The sequence below is a fragment of the Cebus imitator genome, unplaced genomic scaffold, assembly GCF_001604975.1.
Source record: "Cebus imitator isolate Cc_AM_T3 unplaced genomic scaffold, Cebus_imitator-1.0 Scaffold13, whole genome shotgun sequence".
NCBI lineage: Eukaryota > Metazoa > Chordata > Mammalia > Primates > Cebidae > Cebus > Cebus imitator.
Genome location: NW_016107328.1, coordinates 12,364,090 through 12,386,054, shown reverse-complemented (window position 1 = coordinate 12,386,054; position 21,965 = coordinate 12,364,090). Strand labels below are relative to the sequence as shown.

General features: G+C 39.9%; 2 protein-coding genes across 3 annotated transcripts in view; both read left to right on the top strand.

The window, feature by feature from the left end:
• Nucleotides 1-8,423, top strand: part of LOC108284301 (DDB1- and CUL4-associated factor 5) — a 67,658-nt gene extending 59,235 nt beyond the window's left edge. Inside the window, exons 6-7 of one of the 2 annotated variants that reach the window (XM_017500986.2) lie at nucleotides 6,524-6,737; nucleotides 8,307-8,423. In XM_017500986.2, coding sequence (XP_017356475.1) covers nucleotides 6,524-6,737; nucleotides 8,307-8,333 — 241 coding nt within the window. In that variant the 3' untranslated portion in view covers nucleotides 8,334-8,423. Of the gene's footprint in view, nucleotides 1-6,523; nucleotides 6,738-7,248; nucleotides 8,283-8,306 lie in introns of those variants that run through there. The other variant, XM_017500995.2, reaches the window with a different exon arrangement.
• Nucleotides 8,309-21,965, top strand: part of LOC119467327 (DDB1- and CUL4-associated factor 5) — a gene marked incomplete at its 3' end in the record, with an annotated part of 34,192 nt that continues 20,535 nt past the window's right edge. Inside the window, exons 1-2 of the mRNA XM_037728786.1 lie at nucleotides 8,309-8,428; nucleotides 20,549-20,615. Coding sequence (XP_037584714.1) covers nucleotides 8,393-8,428; nucleotides 20,549-20,615 — 103 coding nt within the window. The remainder of the gene's footprint in view (nucleotides 8,429-20,548; nucleotides 20,616-21,965) is intronic.

Here is a 21,965-nt window from a genome sequence, read left to right as displayed (position 1 = left end):
CACACCCACCCCAACTTCTCATCTTGCCATCAGAGACTGCCTGTTTACCTGCATATCCTCCCACCCCCTCCTTCTCCACTGTTACTGTTGCTATAGCAACTGCCATCTAAGACTCCCTCCTTCTCCTTGCTTTCTTCCTTCTTGCCAACCACTGTTCATTGAACTCGTCCTCCCCAGTTTTATGCACTGTGAGGTTAGGGCTGATACCACATAAGATGAAGATTAAATGGCTATTTATGAAAATTGTTATTTCACCAGCTTTTGGGTAGAGGGGATTTTGAATAAACTAGGCCATCTGATAAACTCAAATGACTAAATGTTGAGTCCTTTATTCTGTGGGAAAGTCATGATAGTAAATCTGTTATTATATTGCCTCTTAATTTGCTTTTAGATCTTGGTTTGTTCTGTGGGGCTTTTGGAACCTGTAAGCCAAAAAAGTTGAAATGTTCCGGGCTCTAAGGCCGGGCGTGGTGGCTCACGCCTGTAATCCCAGCACTTTGGGAGGCCGAGGCGGGTGGATCATGAGGTCAAGAGATCGAGACCATCCTGGTCAACATGGTGAAACCCTGTCTCTACTAAAAATACAAAAATTCAGCTGGGCATGGTGGCGCGTGCCTGTAATCCCAGCTACTCAGGAGGCTGAGGCAGGAGAATTGCCTGAACCCAGGAGGCGGAGGTTGCGGTGAGCCGAGATCGCGCCATTGCACTCCAGCCTGGGGAACAAGAGCGAAACTCCATCTCAAAAAAAAAAAAAAAGAAAAGAAATGTTCCGGGCTCTAGAACAGTTCCATTCTGGGCATGTTCCTGTTCTAGAAGATGATAATTAGAAACACTGCAATGCCTGCCATGCATATGTGCTTCATGAAAGGACTGGATATGCCATTTGATTATATATGAAGATTTTTTTTTTATCAGAAATTTAGTCAAGCCTTTTTTCCAACATCAGTCAAACCTAAATTTCTGGATATTCAAAAAGTATACTGAATTCATCTATATATCAAGGCAGAGAAGCTTGGCAGTGAATCATGTTCTGGGGAAAATGAATGTGTTCATTCACAGATCGCAATGTGTCTTTCTTGGGCTGCTTGTCCAACAGTCCTGGTTCCCCCTAGAGAAGTTTCAGTCTTGGGACTGAGGATTGTATTAGGAAAACAAAAGAGAATGCCCAGATTCTTCATCCCCCTTCCAACTCATATAAAATAAATGGTTAGGGATTTTTGGGACTCTGAATACTCTTGAATGGGACCAGTATAGACTGTGACTCCCTGAACTTGCTCACTTTTTACTTATTTCTAGTATCTTCTAGGATTTGTCATTCTATGAGTTGTGTTACAGGAAATACAAAATGTCCCATATTCCTTATAGGTCATCCTGTCTTAAATCAGAAACTGTGGTGGGGAAAGACTTTCCCCTTACCAAAGGACCTTGCTTTTCCCTCTCTGCTTGTGGTACGACACCAGCTCTGATGTTTGTGAGTTAGGAGAGTAGTACTTTGACTCCAAGCATTCCACGGGTCTTATAGAACTTTTACATGGAAACAATGAGGAAATTCATGCCAGTGGTCTTTGGAAAAATCTGTTGGCACCACCAGGTGCATCAGATAGATTGGTAATCACAGATTTATAGTAATCTAGGTCCATGGAGCCTGATGTTGGAAGCTTTTTCAATTCCCTATGTTGTGCTGGAAGTGACACTCCTAATCACTTTCTCTGGAAACAGCCTTGGCCTGTTTCTCTTGTATTGCAAGCCTTTAGCCTTGGCCAAATAGAACATTTTTTAAATGTTCCTTTTACCCCACCAGAGCAATAAAGAAGTTCAGTTGTATGGGGGGTTTTCTGTACTTAAAAAATAAAAAATAAAACTAAATTTTAAAAAAATGGCAGGAGACCACACTTGTGAAAAATGTTTTCCTGATGTTCTGAGGTGTTCTTGCTTTTTGCCCTAAGTCTTTTGGATCATCTTCTACCCTGTTCTTGTTGTGTTTTATAGCAAATCCTTGGATGAAGATAGGTTGGGATAGATGTATTTCATTAATTTTTCTCATAGGGATATTTTTATTTGAACTAATCGTTAACATGTTTTTCTAGTTCTTTCAAGATACTGCTCATCTCATTTGAGTGTATTGGTAGCCTCTTCTCTGAAGGAGTAGAGACAGTGGCATTTTCATGATCAAGATAAGTGTCCAAGAAAGCAAGTCAAGATTGAGGCATTCTTGTTTGTATAGAGGCACCCCTAGTTCTTCAAGAGGAAATGAGAAATTTCTTCTTCGGGGAATGTGTTGAGGACAGGAAGAAAACATTTCAGGGATTGATGGAGTAGAACTCTGATCTGAAGAGGAATTGGAGATCCTTCCGCCAACAGACATGAGGCTATACAAAGTGCCATATTGTATGGTTAGCTTTTCTTTTTTTTTTTTTTTTTTTTGAGACGGAGTTTCACTCTTGTTACCCAGGCTGGAGCACAATGGCACGATCTTGGCTCACCGCAACCTCCGCCTCCTGGGTTCAGGCAATTCTCCTGCCTCAGCCTCCTGAGTGGCTGGGATTACAGGCACGCGCCACCATGCCCAGCTAATTTTTTTGTAGTTTTAGTAGAGACGGGGTTTCACCATGTTGACCAGGATGGTCTCGATCTCTTGACCTCGTGATCCACCCGCCTCGGCCTCCCAAAGTGCTGGGATTACAGGCTTGAGCCACCGCGCCCGGCATGGTTAGCTTTTCATTGACTTTGATAATTCTCTTTTCTCACCTTGTTTTCTCTCTGCCCCCAAACCACAAATTCCAAAATGGAATCATGTTTCTCAATGTGGTTAGAAAGTCCACCTGTGTCCCAATTAACTGGCATTGCTGGTTAAATTCAGATACCTGGGCCCACCTCCCAGATTGAATTAGAATATTGTTGGAGGGCAGAAGGTGGAAGTCTTGAGAGTCTACATTCTTTAAAGTCCTAGATGATTTTTCATGCATCTTACACTTAGAGCCAGAATCTTTGACATCGTCTTTATATCTTGACTATGAGGGCAAACTGCTTCCAAGCCTTCTCTTTTTGGCAAACTAGATCATCCTTATCATTCTTACCAGGAGTGGCCAGCTGCAGACCCCTGCTGAGAAATTACATTTACCACAACTTTCTGGACTTCTGGTGTCATTCCATCCCTCTGGAAGAAATCGAATTTTGTACCAAAACATGAAGTTTTCAGTGTTGGTGGCGACTGCTCTTTAAATAGCACCCCTAAACATTCTAAGAGCAAGATTCCTCTGTACTTTCTTTGTGTGAGAGTTCCCTACCCAGAAGCATAGGCAAGAGAAAAGCTAGTTACTGTCCTGGAGCCCACAACCAAATTCCTGTAGTGTAATCCAACTACAGATGGTGGGTCAGGGAGCTTGGGTGGGGTTGGGGTGGCCCACATGCCTGTCCTGGGCAGACTCTTCTATAGGCCTGACTAGAATGGGCAGCAGAAGTTCCTGTTAACAGATGGAAAGGGTGTTTGCCAGAGGCTCTAGCTTTCCTCTCAAGGATGCCTGAGCTGCTGTAAACCCCTGCTGCTATGGCTGGTGAGGCTGGCCAAGTCTCTTTCTGTTGACTCTTGTTTCCATCCCCCCCACTCCCCAACGCCACTTCAGTCCTACAGATGCTGGTTTATTTGCACACTCTATGCTGATCTTGGATTGAAAGCTTCTCATTGTTTTTGAGTTCGGTGTTTAGATAACACCACATGCCTGTAGCAGCCAGAGCACCCTGTAAAGGAAATGCCTGGTCTCTAACAGTCCTGTCATTCATTCTGTGTATGTGAGTGAGTGTGGTCTGTGTTTAGGACCATTATAAGGGCATTTCTCTGCAGGGATTACTAGTTGGGACCTGCAGGGATACCAGCCCCCGACTTGATGTCTGGAATTCTAGGGATGGTTTTCTGAAGTCTTCCCTCTTTCATTACAATCCTAAAAGGATTACAGGTTATTTTGCCCAAGCCTTGTTTCTACACAGAGCTGCAGTACCAGAGCATTCCTTCCTTTGGTGAGAAGACTGCTTTGGGGGATACAGGACCGACTGGGTCTCTCTCTCCACCCCCAACCCACAAATTCCAAAATGGAATCATGTTTCTCACAGTGTGGTTTGAAAGTCACCTGTATCCCAATTAACTGATGTTGCTGGCTAAATTAAGATACCTGGGCCCACCTCCCAGATTGAATTAGAATATTGTTGGGGAGCAGAAGGTGGGAATCCTGAGAATCTACATTTTTTAAAGTCCTAGATGATTTTTCATGCATCTTACACTCAGAGCCAGAATCTTTGACGTCATCTTTATATCTTGTCTATGAGGGCAAACTGCTTCCAAGCCTTCTCTTCTTAGCAAACCGGATCATCCTTATCGTTCTTACCAGGAGTGGCCAGCTGCAGACCCCTGCTGATAAACATCAGACCCCCTGGGGTTGGTGTTGGTCCAGGCTGTTTTTATGACCAAGCTAGGTTGGCAGCTACCTCTGTACTGTGGTTTCAGGGCTTCTCTTCCCATAGGATAGCTCTTTTTTTGTCTGCTTAATTTTCCCCACCACTCTTGGCAAAAAAAAGAAAATGTGTTATCTTAATTTGATATTAACTCTCTTCTGGTAATGTATAGTTCTCTTTTCACTTGGTACAATTCGATTAAAACTTCTTTAAAATGTTTCAAATAATCCTGTTAGCCTCTAATTTAAGTGTCTTGAGGCCCTTTTCAGGTCTGTGATTCTCTAGAATTTACAAACTTTTTTCTCTAAAACGACTGGGGTCACTACCTTTCCATGACAATAATGTCTGCATGAGACAGAGAGAGTTAGTAGTTCTGACGTGGCATTTATTTCTACAGTGTCTCCAACATGTATACTTCACTTTCCTACCAGTAATTCAGTGCTCCAAAAATTAATCCAAAATACAAAAGAAAATTTGGTTGTAACATGGACTGTGAGCAGTCATCCCTTTGTAATAAAATAATCATCCTGACTGCCTGAAAGATCACACTCACCACCGCCCATACCCTTTAAAAATTAGTACTATATATACTTATCAATGCTCATGGCCATCTTGGTTCACTCTAATATTGAAATTACCTTTTGAGTCATCCAAAGAAATTATTTAGAACCATACTGTGTGACTTAAAAAAAAAAAAAGCAAATCTTATGAAACTGCAGAAGAATATTAGATGAACCAGAACATAGCACTCTATAATGAAGCTAGATAAATGAAGTTCTATGTATTAACCAAAGTATATTTTAAAGCTACATATAAACTTGTGGGGAATTGCAAAGGGAAACAAGTCATTTTTCTTTTCTAATTGTTGCACTACTTGCTCTGCAGTTAAATTTAAGAATTGTCTTTAATACTTATTCTCAAGCCGGCCATGGTGGCGCACGCCTGTAATCCCAGAACTTTGGGAGGCTGAGGTGGGTGGATCACTTGTATTTTAGTAGAAACCCTGTCTCTACTAAAAATACAAAATTAGCTGGGCGTGGTGGTGCATGCCTGTAATCCTAGCTACTCGGGAGGCTGAGGCAGGAGAATTGCTTGAACCTGGGTGGTGGAGGTTGCAGTGAGCTGAGATTGCACCACTATACTCCAGCCTGGGCAACAAGAGCCAAACTCCATCTCAAAAAAAAAAAAAAAAAAACACAAAAAACCTTATTCTGTAATCATGCCATATATAATATAAAAATTCTTGTGAACAGATTAAAAATTCAAAATTAAGTAATAAAATGATTATGATTGAAAAATTATTCATTATAAACAATAAAGTTTTTAATTGTTCCTTTTTTGAGACAGAGTCTTGTTCTGTCACCCAGGTTGGAGTGCAGTGGTGCAACCATGGCTCACTGCAGCCTCAACCTCCTGGGCTCCAGTGATCCTCCCTCCTCAGCCTCATGAGTAGCTGGCACCTGCAGGCAATGTCACCATGCCTGGCTAATTTTTTTTATTTTTTGTAGAGACAAAGTCTCATTATGTTGCCAGGGCTGGTCTCAAACTCTTGGGCTCAAGTGATCCTCCTGCCTCAGACTCCCAAAGTGCTGGGATTACGGGCATGAACTGTTGCACCCAGGGTTACTTCAACTCATGCACTATTGTTTTTGCTGATCTCTAATATGAAGGATGACATATTGCTTAAACACCATCCATGACTACCCAGTTAGAGTGGACACAACCCACTTCTCAGGGTCTTAATGAGTATGTTTTTTGGTTGTACAGTTAGCTTGGGTAAACAAAATCATTATTTTAATAGGTCTCTTCTTTCAAGATGTTTTTGTTATCCCTTTCTTGTAAATTTACTGGTAATTCACCTTTTGGAGACTGCGAAAGAGAGCTGATAATTTACGTAACTTGCTTTAAAGTAACCAAGGAGACATTGCTACCCTCATTATTCTAGCCACTGTATAGAAATATCCCTTTGCTGAAATTCAGCTCTACAAACTTAACAGGAGGTCCCAGGCAAACAAGTGTTTTTCAGACTCTTGTCTAGCCTATCTCACGTCTGATTCCTGTGCCTTGTGCCTTCCAGTTCTCTCCTGCGCTATGGTGGAAACCTGTCCCTACAAAGTGCCATGAGTGTACGATTCAACAGCAATGGGACCCAGCTCCTGGCCCTGAGGCGGCGCCTGCCCCCTGTGCTCTATGACATCCACTCCCGCCTGCCTGTGTTTCAGTTTGACAATCAGGGTTACTTCAACTCATGCACTATGAAAAGCTGCTGTTTTGCGGGAGATCGTGACCAGGTAAGTGCTTTCTGCCTCCTGCATCTCACACTCAGGCTTTTCTCCGTGATTGTTCTTTCTATACTGGTCTTTATTTCTCATTAGCTTCGTGTCAGGTAGAAACAATTAAGGGGAAGCAGTGAGTGCCTGGAGATGTTCTGGCTTAATAGTAGTGAATTTCTTCATCAAGGCTGCCAATGGGTATACACAAGACACACCATAAACCAAGGCTGGCCACGATATGGTTCTGAGCCACCTAGCTTTGCCAAGTTTGTGAACAGATTTTAAGATTCTAAGAATGTGCCATTTCAGAGAAAGGAGGGAATCCATGGAAAATTAGCCTGATGGTGAGAGAGACATTAAAAAAAAAAGAAATCAAAACACAATGATGAATGAAACACCCTAAGTACCATCCAAGAGACATGTATCTTGAATGGCCTCTTGGGATGGCATCTTTTTCTTGGATGAAGTGGGCTAAGCAGTATCGTTTGAGAGGGAGCCAGATGCTGACTCTTTTTCTTTTTATTGCCAGCATCACAACTGGAAATGGAGAGCCCAAGCTGTGAGTTTCCAGCCTTTTCTCGGTCTCACTAGGAATGGAGATGCTGATGTGACTTCAAGCTGGCAGTTTAAGAATACACTTGGCATTCTTGCACCTTCTTTCTTGGCCATAGAAGTTCTGAAGTGTCAGTGACCAGTTGGGCTTGTCTAGGTAACCAAGCCGAGGAAAGACAAATGTGAGGAAAGACAAATCTAAGGACAGATTGATCAAATAAGCAAATATTCTCAAGCACAGCAAATATTATTGCTCCTTAATGTATAGATTGAGAAAAAGAGAAGCCTTAGTCTCTTGGTAGTGCTTAGTGTTCTTATCTTTGGGCCAATCAGCTGTGACAACTTTTGATGTACAATTCTCATATGCTGTACCCCACCTTGGAGTTATTTTTGGCATAAAAGAAATATAAAAGAGGCATAAAAGAAAAATTTCTTTGAGAATCTGGCAGGACCTTGCTTTTTGAAGTAAAAGCTAGGATTTTTCTCCCTAGGTGGGGGTTGCTAGAGGCCTCCTAATGTCATAGTTTAAGGATTAATAGATTTAGTAGGAACCGAATAAGTGCCTGTTGAGTTGACTTGCTTGTGATAGATGAGAACTTTTTTTAAGTTTTCTGAACTAGGGATTTCCCCTCTTTTAAACAGAGACTATACATCCAAATTCAGGATTTATATTCATGTTGGAGTCTTCTGGCCTACTTAGCTGAGATCCATACTGGAGACCACTAGGTGGCCTCAGTGATGTCTCCTTGGGGAGTCCACAGTGCCTGAATGACTTAATTTGTATATGCCTATGTGGTACTGCAAGGAATTTGTTTCTTGGATGGGAAGAAGGCTTCTAGAGGTGATCAGACTCACAATAGAACAGATAGGCAGAATGGTTGATTTAGCTTCGTCTGACTGTGGAAATGACAATCAGGTCTCTCCCTCTCTTTCCTTCTTTGCTTTTGTTGATTTTCCATCTTTTATCAATTTCTTATGCACGTAATTCTTGTTTTGTTGAATAATGCAGTGAAGGTGATATTAATAGTTTATTAGGCTTTATTTCCAGAAACCAGAGGCTGAGGTAAAGGTGAAAGAGGTGATCTTCTTCAGGTTGTATTTAGCAACCAAAGACTGTCTTCATGGACCTTAGAAGACCCAGAACCTCTAGCCAACATGTAAGCACCTAGACCATTGTTTCCATCCTTATCATTGCTGACATTTTGGCTAGATAGTTCTTTGTTGTGTGGGGCTGTCCTATGCATTATAAGATGGTTAGCAGTATCCCTAGGCCTCTCCCTACTAGATGCCAGTAGTACCAACCTAAGTTATCCACCAAACAACCAAAAATGTCTCCAGACATTGTCCCCTGGGGGGAAAATTGCCCCTGATTGAGAACCTGTGATCTGGATTACAATTACTCATTTTGCTCAGACGCACTGGGGCAGGTATTGTTATAGGCAGAGTCACAGAAGGTATTTTGTGATAGTCCTAGATATATACGTAAAAGATATCATTGTTTCTGCCTTTTAGTTCATATATAATTATATAAGTATTGAATGGCTTTTGATTTTCTCTATTTAGATTTGACTAATTTATTATTTGTGACTTTTGTCCTATGGGAAGAGTTTATGGGTATTTTATTCTCTCTGACAGACAAGGCGACTTTTTGGTTGGGGTAAGTGTTTTTTCTTGAAAGAGGATGCAAAGTCATTGAATCTAACTTTGGATCCGTTAACAGAGTTAAAGTCTTAAAAGTCTGTTCATATTCCTGAAATAGTTAGAGGTATATAACTTAGGGAATTGGAAATACAGAGATTTATGTTTGGCTTTTTTGTTGACTCCTTAGGGACTAAGAAATGTAGCTAATTCAAGTCTTGTCTCCAAATCCTGGCACACAGTGAGAACACAATGAAAATTTGTTGAAGTAAATCTTGAGTACTTTGGTCAATGTGTGGCATTTCGATTTGTGGGCCTAAGTCTTCTCTAACTGTAAATCAGGATTGATAAGTATCATTTTTCCTATTCAACTTCCAGGGGCCTTTAGGAGGATGAATTAAATAATGGATTTATAGTGAAACTAATCTACTGAACTTACAGTTTTTTTTAAGTGTTGCACAAGAGGTCAGACTTACTGTCCCAGTCCTAGAACATGTCTTAAAAGTGATTTATAGGCTCTGGCTTTGCACACTCAGGGATAAGGCAGCAGTTGTCATGGTTACAGTATAACCTGCAGGACTGCCGTGTATATTCTTGGACGAGTCTAGACAGAACCTTTTTTTCTGCTTTCAGTTTCCAAAGCCTGCCTTTTCCTTATATTGGGCTTTATATTTGACCTCATTCCTGTATGCTCTGAGAACACCCACTGCCTGAGGCTCTGTGTTCTGGAACTCTTCATTTAGTCATAGGCTGGGTAACCATCCCAGACAGGAATCTGAGAATTTCCATAATAGGAATGAACATGGATAAGAAAAGCTGTAAGAGATCCTATTTATCTGAGACAGTCACCTGGCTTTTAACTATGAGATTATTCAGTCCGCACAGATGGACCCAGATACTGTTCGGAGTACCTGTCTTTCTTTGTAAACTATCCTAGGTTCAGTAGGTAATTCATTAGCCTCAAAATAAAATTAACATTTCAAGAAATTGGACTTGGGGAATAAAGTGTGAAATATCTGAGCCTCCTTTGTGTCTCCCTCATGCTCATAGCCACCACTGTAGATGGATTCTAATTATAGAGCTATTAGAGATCATTTTGTACAAACCTTTTCTTTTACAGATGAGTAAACTGAATCTCAGAGTGGTCACAAGTCACAACACATACAAGTTTGTAGGCAAACCAAGGCTAGAACCCAGGGTTTTGGGCTCTCGGTAGAGACCTTTTTTTCACTGTACAAATGATCACAACTTGTGGACAGAAGCAAGATTGGCAGCAAAAATAAGCGGATTGGCTGGGAGTAAACATTAAGGAGTGGCGGGGACTATGGAGAGCCCACATCCCATCTAAATGGGTCAGCTTCTACACAGCTTTAGCCCATTGTTGCCAGGGCCTCCGATTTTTTTTCAAGAGAAGACAGAAATAAAGTTTTTTATGTGAAGCCTCTTGGTTTTAAAATATCACAACAAATTCATATTTTATTGTATGTATAAAACAAATCTGTACACCATACCTATTCTGCTTTAGATCCACCAGTTTGAAACCTCTGTGCTTCATTCAGCAAGATGTTTTTTCTCATGTTTAGTGCCATGGTCTGTCCCTAACTCGTGGGTTAGTGGAGACAAGTTCCTTTTTCCTGCTTCCTACTGAAGACTTCCCAACTTCATGTCTTTTTCCTCACTCCATCTTTTAAAATAAGAAAGCATATATTTACTGAGCATTTACTGTGTGCCTGATGCTGTAGTGGATACCTTCATATAACATTGCCAGATTGTACCCTCTTTGAGATTTGCGCTCAAAACCCTGTATATAATCTGTCTTCTCCCTTTTGGCTACAAACACATAGTTTGTTTAATTATTCAAGTTTCATAACTTCTAGCATCAGATCAGGTGACAGAAGTGACACCAGGTTGGCTGAGTATCAACAGAAGCAATTAGCCCTAACTAAAGGCTTACACTTTTTTTTTTGGTGGGGGGCGGGGTTAAAGCAAGCCTACCTTCTAGTCTTGCAATATAATGGGGACTCTTGCAGTAAAACAGCATTCCTTTCCTTGGAGGCTGCCTGAGCCCAAAGGTTCTTCTTGCTTTCACTTCCTACTTGGATTTTTGCTTTGTTTTCTCCCTGAAGCCTGACTGGGTACATTCTGTCTTCTAAGCTTCACACTGTTCTCTACAAACTCAGTGGGCCAGTCTCTTAATAGGGTTAAAAAAGAATGCCAGTGTTCTACCTGCTGGCTTTTCTGGAATGCACGTATAAGACAGCACTTGGCTTTTGTTCCTTCTCTTTCACAATTCCTTAAATGGCTCTTGTCCTAGATTGTGAGTCCAGTAGAATGGTTCAGGCTTCTGGGAAGTAAGTCTTTCAAGCTAGTGGGCATATGTGCCTGGAAATGGACAGTACTTTAAATGATTATTTAAAGTATTTTTTGCTTTAGTCTCATATGCTGCCTGGCCTAATAGTACCCTACATCTTGCTGAAAGTAGGATGTATATGAAAGGAGAAAGCATAATAAGATTTTCTTGAAAAGGCTGAGCCCTGGAGTACCTGAGCACTGAGATCTCTTATACTGGTCTTTTGAACTTGATAGATGGCAAGGCCCCAAAAATTGTGATCATGAAATCATCCTGTCCCATCCCCTGGAGGAGAGAGCTGACTTGTACCCTATGAATCCAACAAAACGGCCTTGAATAAATGGCCTGCCTCAGACATTACATCATCACTCAACCTCTCTGTGTTGATATTATATGGGTATAGCCGAGGTGTGGAATGCACCAGTAAGTACTCTCTAGGCTAGAGAAGTGCCCTCTAAAGTTATAACTTTGCTTTTTCTTTTTTAAATAACTCCATGTACCCCTGATTAAGCCCACTTTGGGGCCTGGCATGCCATATGCTCTCCTTTATCTGAGATAAAGATGTACTTTTAGTGAGGGAAATTCAACCCTTAGTTTCCATCCTTTGACTTGTTTTGTGATTTTAGACTACTGGGTTTTTTTTCATCTCCTTACCATTTATCTTATATATTTTTAGCACTTTAACTTCTAAAGCACTTTCATATTCACTATTATATTTTTTTGTTGATGTTATTTGTTTGTTCTGAGACAGAGTCTCGCTCTGTCACCCAGGCTGGAGTGCAGTGGCGCGATTTCAGCTCACCGAAACCTCTGCCTCCCGGGTTCAAGCAATTCTTGTGCCTCAGCCTCCAGAGTAGCTGGAATTTCAGGTGTGTGCCACCACACCCAGCTAATTTTTTGTGTTTTTAGTAGAGATGAGGTTTCACCATGTTGGCCAGGCTGATCTTGAACTCCTGACCTCAAGTGATCCACCCGCCTCAGCCTCCCAAAGTGCTGGGATTATAGGCATGAACCACTATGCCTGGCTCACTACTAGATCTGAATGATCCCAGCAACCTTTGGGTGCACCTGGACAGGTTTCACCCTCATGTGAAACTGAGGCCGATAGTCGTCTTAAATGGCAGATCAAATTGTTAGTAAAACCAGGACTAGACCCAGTCTCTTGTTTATGGTCGTAGCCTCTTGCTCATAGGCATGCTGCCCCCTGTGTTATAGAGATCAAGCAGTAGTATGGGCTGGTGAGGAAGAGCTGAACACAAAATGTTGTAGCAGAGGAATTCCTTGCATGTCTTGTTTAGGGAGTGAATGTTTTAGGAGACTTTTTTTGAGGAAGAGGGCAGACTTTCTGTTTTATAAAGAAGATAAGAGGGAATATAATGTTATTAAATCAGCCATTTATAACTCTTCTTGAAACCTGGATCTTTTTGAAAGTCTAAAAGCTATAAACAGTCATCTCAGAAAAATGTACACATCTATATGTTTTGCATATAATAATAAAGTGTATGTGGAACTCTTGAAACTTAAAGGCTCAGTAATATCAATCCTGGATTAAGATTTTACCTTTTAGTCTGTTTACTGATGCAATTTTAGAACTTAGAAGCTTAAAAGGTTTTGGAGTATGTGTAGGCCTGCTAGATATGGTCTAGTTTATAATCGTTCAGCTGTAAAGGAACACAAGGTGACCTGGATTCTTTTTAGGAACAAGTGGAATTGATGTGATCTGGTGACAGGACATGACAGTTCTTTAATGCATGGCTCCTGGCTAAGAGTCTGGGACCCACTAGGAAATCCCTGTTAGATGTCAGTTAAGGGGAACAGAATATAACCTGTCTCATCTTCCTTAGAAATTTTACTTTTAGTTGAAGAGCTTTGCCTCTTTTTGAGGTATCTTAATCTTTGGAGACAAAAGAAAACAGTATTAATTCCTCAGAATGCTGGGACACCTTTGCTTGAATGAAAAGTATAAATACTCATATATGGACTGAAGTGAGTGCTATCATCTCCTCACTTCCCAGTCCTCACATAAAAAACTGACACCCTTGGAGGGGCTAATGGTTAATGGCCCCTCATCTTCTTCAGGTTTCCACAAAGGTTTGCCAAATAAGATTCAGCTGGCCACTTTGCTTTAAGCAGCTGGTGGTAATTTACAGCATTTTTTTTCCCTTTTCTACTGATTATTTGACCATTATGGCTGATTTTATGGAATATTCGTTTATTAATAGAATTTTTTCTACACAGAACCGATAAAGGTTGGTTATTTTAATAAACTGAAGGAGTCCAGAAGCCTCATGGAGCTGAAATGGCAAATGGCTCAAAGAAGCAAGAATAATGTTAACTTCACATGCAAAAATAGTTGTTTATCTTATGGGTAATGCATATGTGTACGCTTTTATTGGGAGGCAATGAAATTTCTCTTACCACAAATAAAATAAATCTATGGCTTTGCCGGTTTCCAAAGAAAATTTGCTCTGATTGCTTTGTGGCAAGCACTGGTTATAAGGATGGTATTTCTGTCAAGCACTGTTTATAAATGGTATGATCAAAGGTGTATTATATGCCATTTAGCAAACCTTTTTCTGGAAATAGTCATCTAGAGAGCATATCACAAAGTTTTCAATCACATTGTTTTTCCCCTTCTGACAGAAGGCCAGGGGAAAATAAGAGCTGTGTTTGATTTAAATTTAAATAGCAGTCTTTCTGCTGTTACTGATCCAGGCTAGAGAGCCATCTGGTTTTTCTGTCCTGGTCAATACAGCCAATTAGACAGTCATGCCATTTACTAGACAATAATTAATCAATTACTATGGAAAGAACCTTTGGAGAGAGCTGGGTAAGTTGATCAGTACTCATTGAATAGTAACTGATTGATAATGCTTCCTTCTTCATCAACAGATGTTGGAGAATATCAAATGCTGTGTAAGCACGCAACACACACACACGCGCACACACACACACACACACACCATTTTCTATAAAGGTCAATAGATGGACAGAGGACATTTGGGCCAGTAAGACAGTGACAGATACCAGTCAGTAATCTTTTTCAATGTTGTTCTTGGTGGTAGTCATGTTGGTGGTTCCTTCTTGAAATCTATTGAGAGGGAATTGTTGATCTCTTTCTATGCTTGAGCAAGTTAGTATCTCCATACTGACAGTGGATTGGATGAAACCCCACATGCACTGGTCTCAGGTTAACTCTACTTAAAATATCTAGAATCAGTAAACATTCAGATCAGTAAATAGTTTTCCCTCTCGGACCACAGAATGCATGAACTTTCTGAGCCGGGAGACTCACAGCAAGGTGACTCAGAGTGTGGCCAACTTTTAACTTTTGTGGCCAGCTGGGAGGGATTACAGATAATGTGTATCCACACAACAACTCATGTTCATTTGGCATTGGTATTTCCCACCTTACCCACAAAACCAAACAAAAATTAAATATATCTTCCACTCTGATCTCATTGTAGTTTATGGATCTCCTACCTCCCCCTCAGCTCAGGGTGTTTTGGGAAATGCGGACTTTATTGCCTAGATAATGAAATATCTAAAACATTCTTTCTTCCTCTTGGAGCCCCGCCCTGTTCTTCTTAGAATATAAGATTAAAGGTTCTGCGAAGTGAGTTGTTTTGTTTTTTTCACTTTTTTTTTCTTATATTCTTTTATATCTTATTTTTAATTTTTTCCTCTTATATTTGTTATTGCTTTTTTTTTTTTTTTTTAGCACAAAAGCAGAACGTGAAGTGAGATTTTAATTTGTGGTTTACCCCTCAATATTTAGAATCAGGTAAAAAAATAAAACTTAGAGAAGGCAATGAATTCTTCAAGTTCATGTCCCCATTTGACCACAAACTTCATACCACCTTACTTAGTTTTTGCCTTTCTAAAGTTGAATAGTAATTTTTAGTTTTTTTTTCACAGTAGTGTATTAAATGTGAATGTTGGTTATGAAGTCATACATCATAAAAGGGAATAAAAATATGAAACATAGGAATTTTGGGTAACCAATTTTTCTATTATGTTTCTATAGCTTGCCTATTTGTATAGGAGTATCTGCTGCTGAGCCTTTCTGTTATCTAGGCCAGAAGCACTTTACTCCAAGTCAGCTTCAGATCCAAACACCAGATTTCCTGGGTGAGAATGAGCAGATACTGTTTGAAATTAGATCATTAAGATAAAAAAGAAAAGACAAAGAGAAAAACCTATGCCTCCAATTTCACCACTGAGGTGAAGTTCAGTTTTCTGGTTAATTGAATTAATTACTGTGTTTCTTACATTGTAATATAATGAAGTACTTTGGGTTTATTTCTTCAGGTAGTGAAACAGTGCCATTGGCACTGTTTGGTCTTTGTTTTCTTCCTTATTTTTCTGTGTATCCCATAGCAAATATTTGTGAGATGGCCCACCTAGACCTGCAGTGCCCTGGTGGTCCTCTTAAGCACTAACCATCAGCAGGGCCCCACTCAGTGGCCCCACCTAGCCCAAGTCCAGGAAGGGATGACCCTTTCAACATAGCTTTAGAAGAGAGGAATCTTTCCAGCTGCTCTTATGATAGTAAATGTATCTCTGTACTCAGCTCATTTGAAATTATTTTTATTTCTGCAAAGCTTAAAAAAGATAAAAGAGCTCTTAATGGCTACTTTATATTTTAAATAGCTAGAACTCTGTCTGCTCTCCTGAAATACTCTTCTCCCAGATATCCACATAATTTGCTCCCTCATTTCCTTCAGGACTCTATTCAAAATACCATTTTATCAAAGAGGCCTTCTGTGACCACCCTCTGTAAAACAAAAACTAACGCCCCAACCCCCAGTACTTCCTATATGCCCTTACCTGCTGTTTAATTTTTCTGTATAACACTTGTCACCACTGGACACATTATATGTATATATTTTTATGTTTTCTGTATAACACTTGTCACCACTGGACACATTATATGTATATATTTTTATGTTTAACTTTTTTTGTTCTTTCTGCTCTCTACCCACATTATATATGTGTATAATATTTTCCCCCTCCTGTCCAATAGAATATAAGCTTCATGAGGACAGGGACGGTATCTCTTTTAATCAACTCTGCCTTCCCTTCCCTGGAACAATGCCCAACACAGATTAGACATTCAGTAAATATTTGTTTAATGAATAAAGAAATGACCTCACTTTTATTTCTGTCCTTCACAATCAGAAGTACCCAAGGCAGCCAACTTTTAATGCTAGAAGGCATCCAGCAGACAACTGTGAAATGCCATAATGAATTCCACAGGACAGCTTTGTGATTCCAGAGTGTGAGAACACTTAAATGCCCTCACTAGATGGCAGCAAGGCAAGATGCCCTCCCTGAAAATCATCCCAAGTTGTTCTCTTGTGGTGGGTGGAAGAACAGTTCCAAGAGGAAGAGAGGTCAGGAGTTGCCTTTATCCCCAAGAGGAACCCTGTACATTCTATGCATTTTCTGCATATTTTCAGAGCTGTCATATTAAATCCAACAGGCCTTAACTCTGGGAGAGTTTTCTTCCTTCTAAGGCAGTCTTCTGAGTCAGCATTCTGTCTGGGAATTTCGTTTTCCCTTCTCATGGCTTTGCCCTAGGGTATAGCTAAACAAATAGGAAAGCACTGATGCTTCACGATGAAATAGTGAAACCCCTTATAAGCCCACTGGGCTCACTCTTTTTAATTTTTTTTTTTGTTTGTTTGTTTTGCAGTGGTATTGGGGGCAGGGTAGCAGGAATTCCACATGAAGTTCATAGCCCCTTTCAAACATATGACAGGAAATGGTGGCGCCCACCTGTAGTCCCAGCTGCTGGGGATGCTGAAGCATGAGAATCGCTTGAATCAGGGAGGTGGAGGTTGCAGTGAGCTGAGATTGTACTACTATACTCCAGCCTGGGCAACAGAGAGAAACTCTGTCTCAAAAAAAAAAAAAAGTGTACATTTTAGTAGTATTAAATACATACATTTACATTGTTGTGTAACCACCACCATCCATCTCTAGAACTTCTTCATCTCAATCTGAAACTCTGTGCCCACTAAACACCAACTCCCCATTTTCCCTCCCACTAGGCCCTGGCAACCACCATTCTACTTTGTGTCTGAATTTTCATGACTACTCTAGTAGCATCATATAGTATTTGTCCTTTTGTGACTGGCTTATTTCAGTTAGCATGATGCGATGTCCTCAGAGTTGATCCATGTTATGTCGTGTGTCAAAATTTCCTTTCTTGTTAAGGCTGATGTTGATGGACACATGCGGGATCAATTCCACCTCTTGGCCATTGTAAACAGTGCTGTTATGAACATAGGCTGCAAGTATCTCTGATCCTGTTTTCAGTACTTTTAAATATATGCCCAGAATTGGAATTGCTGGATCATATGATAATTCTATCTTTAATTTTTTGAGGAACTATTTTCTGGGTCTTTGTTTTTGATAGTAACCATTCTAATGAGCATGAGGTGGTATCTCATTGTTTTGATTTGCATTTCCCTAGTGATCAGTGGTGTTGAACATCTTTTGATGTGCCTATTGGCCATTTGTATATGGCCATGTTATACTTCTTAGGAGAAATGTCTATTCAAGTTCTTTGCCCATTTTTTAAATTATGTTTTTTGTTGTTGTTGTTTAAATTAAAGTTTAACAAGATTAGTTTTATGAGTGTCCTTGTCTTGAGCATGTTTGTGGAGTGACTTATCAAATCACTTGGGCTGGCAGCTAAGAGACTTTTGAGGTCTAATTCAGCTTCCACCCTTCCTTCAGAGTAATCATAGAATCTTAGAATTAAATGAGCCTCACAGAGCCATCAGTCCAGTTCTCTTATTTTTCAGATAAAGAAACTGAGCCCACTGCTTTTTCCACTGTGCCCTGGGAAGATTACCTAGCCCCTATGGATAGCATTTAAACTTACATCCCTTTACCTTTTTTCTCATGTTCCCTCAAGTATTTAGAAGGCTAGGAAATTGATTTTAAGTGGTTGCACAGTATTTAGTAATTTATGTTAGGCAGGAGGTTGTGTGTATATTGGACTTACACTTTTTGGGGATCGTTTGATGTGATTTTCAAGTATTACGTCTTTAGAAAACTCTAGGCCTGGCCAGGTGCTGTAGCCTATGCTTATAATCCCAACACATTGGGAGGCTGAGGCAGGAGGGTCACTCAAGCCCAAATTTGAGACCAGCCTGGGCAATGAAAGTGAGGCCTCTGTCTCTACAAAAAAATTAGCTATGTGGTGGTGCCCGCCTGTAGTCCCAGCTACTTGGGAGGCTAAGGCAGGGTGATCACTTGAGTGACAGAGTAAGACTCTGTCTCATAAATAAATAAATAAATAAATAAATAAATAGGCTGGGTAGTGTGGTGCATGCCTGTAATTCATCTACTTGGGAGGCTAAGGCAGGAGGATCACTTGAGCTCAGGAGCCAGGAGGTCGAGACTGCAATAAGCCATGATCATGCCACTGTACTCTAGCATGGGCAACCCAGCAAGACCCTATCACATACACACACACAAAAGGAAAACAGTAGGCCTTTCTTTTCAGGGAAATGAGCAGATGGGGACAGAAGGCAGGAAGAAGTAATGCTGACCTCAACTCAAAGTAAAACACTTATGTTAACCTTTGGAAATAAATGAACTCTCAAAATTACTCTCTGGTTACTATTAGATAATGTTAGAAAATGCTTTTATGAGTTCAAATTAGAGTAGGTCTGGTACAGTGTCCTGTCTTTTTGAGATCAAGCAGTTTGGAGCTGCCACATAAAAGATCATTGCTTATGCCAAGACACTAATTCATGGCTATGTTGGTGATGGCTTCCTGCTCAAAGATATAAGCTGGCAGAAGGGAAGTTCAGGATACTTGGCCTTGCATAAAATATCTCTAGGAATCTCCTAGATTTTACATTCTGCATTTAAAAAATTTGTTTAATTGTGTTAAAATATACATAACATGAGATTTACCATTTTAACCATTTAAAAATACACAATTCAGTGGCATTAAGTACAATCACATTGCTATGTAGCCATCACCACTATCTATCGTCAGAACTTCATCATCATCCCATACTGAAACTCTGTACTCACTAAACGCAAACTCTTCATTCTCCCTCCTCCCAGCCCCTGGCAACCACTTTCTGTTTCTGTGAATTTCATTACTCTAATAAGTGCCTCATATAATGGAGTCATATAGTATCTGTCTGTTTCTGCCTTATTTCATTTAACATAATATCATGGTTTATTCATGTTGTAGCACGTGTCAGAATTTTCTTCCTTTTAAAGGCTGAATAATATTCCATTGTGTATATTACCAATTTTGTTTATTCATTCATCTGTCAGTAGACCATTGGGTTGTTTCCACCTTTCGGCTATTGTGAATAATGCTGCTATGAAAATGGATATACAGATGTCTGTTAGAGTCCTGCTTTTAATTCTTGGATATTTACCTAGGATTGTAATTCCTGCATCATATGGTTGTTCTGTGTGTAATTTGTTGAGTAACTGTCATACTCCTTTCCTCAATAGCTGCACTGTTATTCATTCCCACCAGCAATGTACAAGGGTTCCCACATTCTCCACATCCTTGCCAATATTTGTCACTTTTTTATAATAGTCATCCTAATGGGTGTGAAATAGTATTTCATTATAGTTTCAATTTGCATTTTTCAGATTATTAGTAATGTTGAGCATCTTTTCATGTACGTGTTAGCCATTTGTATATTTCTTTGGAGAACTGTCAAATTTGCCCCTTTTTGAATTGGGTCGTTTTGTTGTTGTTGTTGTTGTTGCTGGGTTTTAGCTAACAAACCTTTTGATATGCAGATATTTTTAAGAGGGTGTTTGCTGTGTGGTTCCTTATATGCCTATTTATCTTGTTTATTTAAAAGAAATGTCTGTACAGATATATTAAAAATCAATATGTTTAGCCTGGTCGTGGTGGCTCACACCTGTGATCCTAGCACTTTGGGAGACCAAGGCAGGCGGATCACCTGAGGTCAGCAGTTTGAGACCAGCCTGGCCAACATGGTCAAACCCCATTCCTACTGAAAAATACAAAAAATTAGCTGGGCGTGGTGGCACGTGCCTGTAGTCCCGGTAGTCCAATCTACTTAGGAGGTTAAGGCAGGCGAATCACTTGAGCCCAGGAGTCAAAGGTTGCAGTGAGCTGAGGTCACGCCACTGCATTCCAGCCTGGACAACAGAGCAAGACTGTCTCAAAACAAACAATATGTTTATTATTATATTAAATATTATATTTATTATTATAGATTATAATATATAATGTTATATATATATACATATTTTGTTCCAACAGTATATCCTTTCAGGCTCTGATGACTTCAACCTGTACATGTGGAGAATTCCTGCAGATCCAGAAGCAGGTGAGTATATCTTTTGCTTGAATGTACTGCTATTGCCGGCTCTGTTGACCTTTGGCATGCGGTGCCCTGAGGGGATGGATCTTTAGCAGTAGGAGACAGCATTTCTCTTCTAACATAAGCTGTGACCAAAGGAAATTTAAAAATAAAAATTAGAAACCAGATTAAACTGTATCCCTCAGACATAGCCTATCTGACATAAATGATGCCTAGATTTTTTTCTCCTCCTAAGAGCCTTTCTTCAGACTTCATAGAACTCCTTTATGTCCTTTATTTCAAATCTCCTCTTATTTCACACCTGGAATATTTTTGTCTCGCTTTTACACACTTTGCTTTTATTATCCATCTCCATATTCTTGCTTATTACTTTACAAACAGTTGGTAGGGCTGTTTCTTTCCTTTGTCCTCCCTGATCATGTTAACTAAAGGGAGGCTTTCTCTGTTGATGGGCAGGTATGTTCCCTGGGGCTTTGTTGACCCAGGACATCAAAGAAATTAGTAAGAAATATTTCTACATTAGCTGTAGTTGTATTCTGAAAAAAGGCTGCAGCTTTCCATAAATTTGTATTTAAGCCACCTGATCTTTCAAACAGTGTGGATCATACAAACCTTTTTATTCTTTTTACTTACTTTTTTTTTTCCTTAGGATGGTTTGTTTCTTAGTCTTCTTCATTCTTGATAATAGCATCTTCATGTGCTCAATGAGTGTTACCTAATGGTAGAAAAATGTCTGTCTCAGACAGCTCAATAAAGCCATCTGTTCCAGGTGATACATGACATTAAGCTGGAAAATGTCCTTTAGGAAAATTAGAGGACTATGCCAAGTATATTACACAAAATGTGTCTACAGCAGTGCTCAGAGTTTAGGGAAGTTTTTGGCTGTTGCTGAATTAACAACATTCTTACCAAACATCTGCTTTTCAAAACCTGTTGAGGCCTACTTTTGGCATAATGAACATTTGCTGTGGTCTAGTTACTAAACAAGTTACAAAAGGGCTTTTCCCCTTCTAGAATTTAGAAAGCATGAGTGAAACACCTTACCTCTGAAGCACAACAAAATGGAACAGCAGCAGTCTACCTGAACAGAAAGTGATGTTGTAGCACTTGAGGTAGTTGTGGATGCAAGTCTCCTAGTCCTATAAATTGTAGCTTGATTAGTTGAGAAGTAATCTTTGGGTTTAATTTTATCTTTTACCTCATCTTGAAAAGCTTTTAATTATTAAGTTAATATGACTTTAAAAATAGAAAGTGGATAATCCTCCTTCTCCCCAGGACTGTTGTCCGGAAGGTTTGAATAGAGAGAATAGGAAAGAATTAGCAACAGTATCGTAGGTTTTTTTTTTTTTTCCCCTC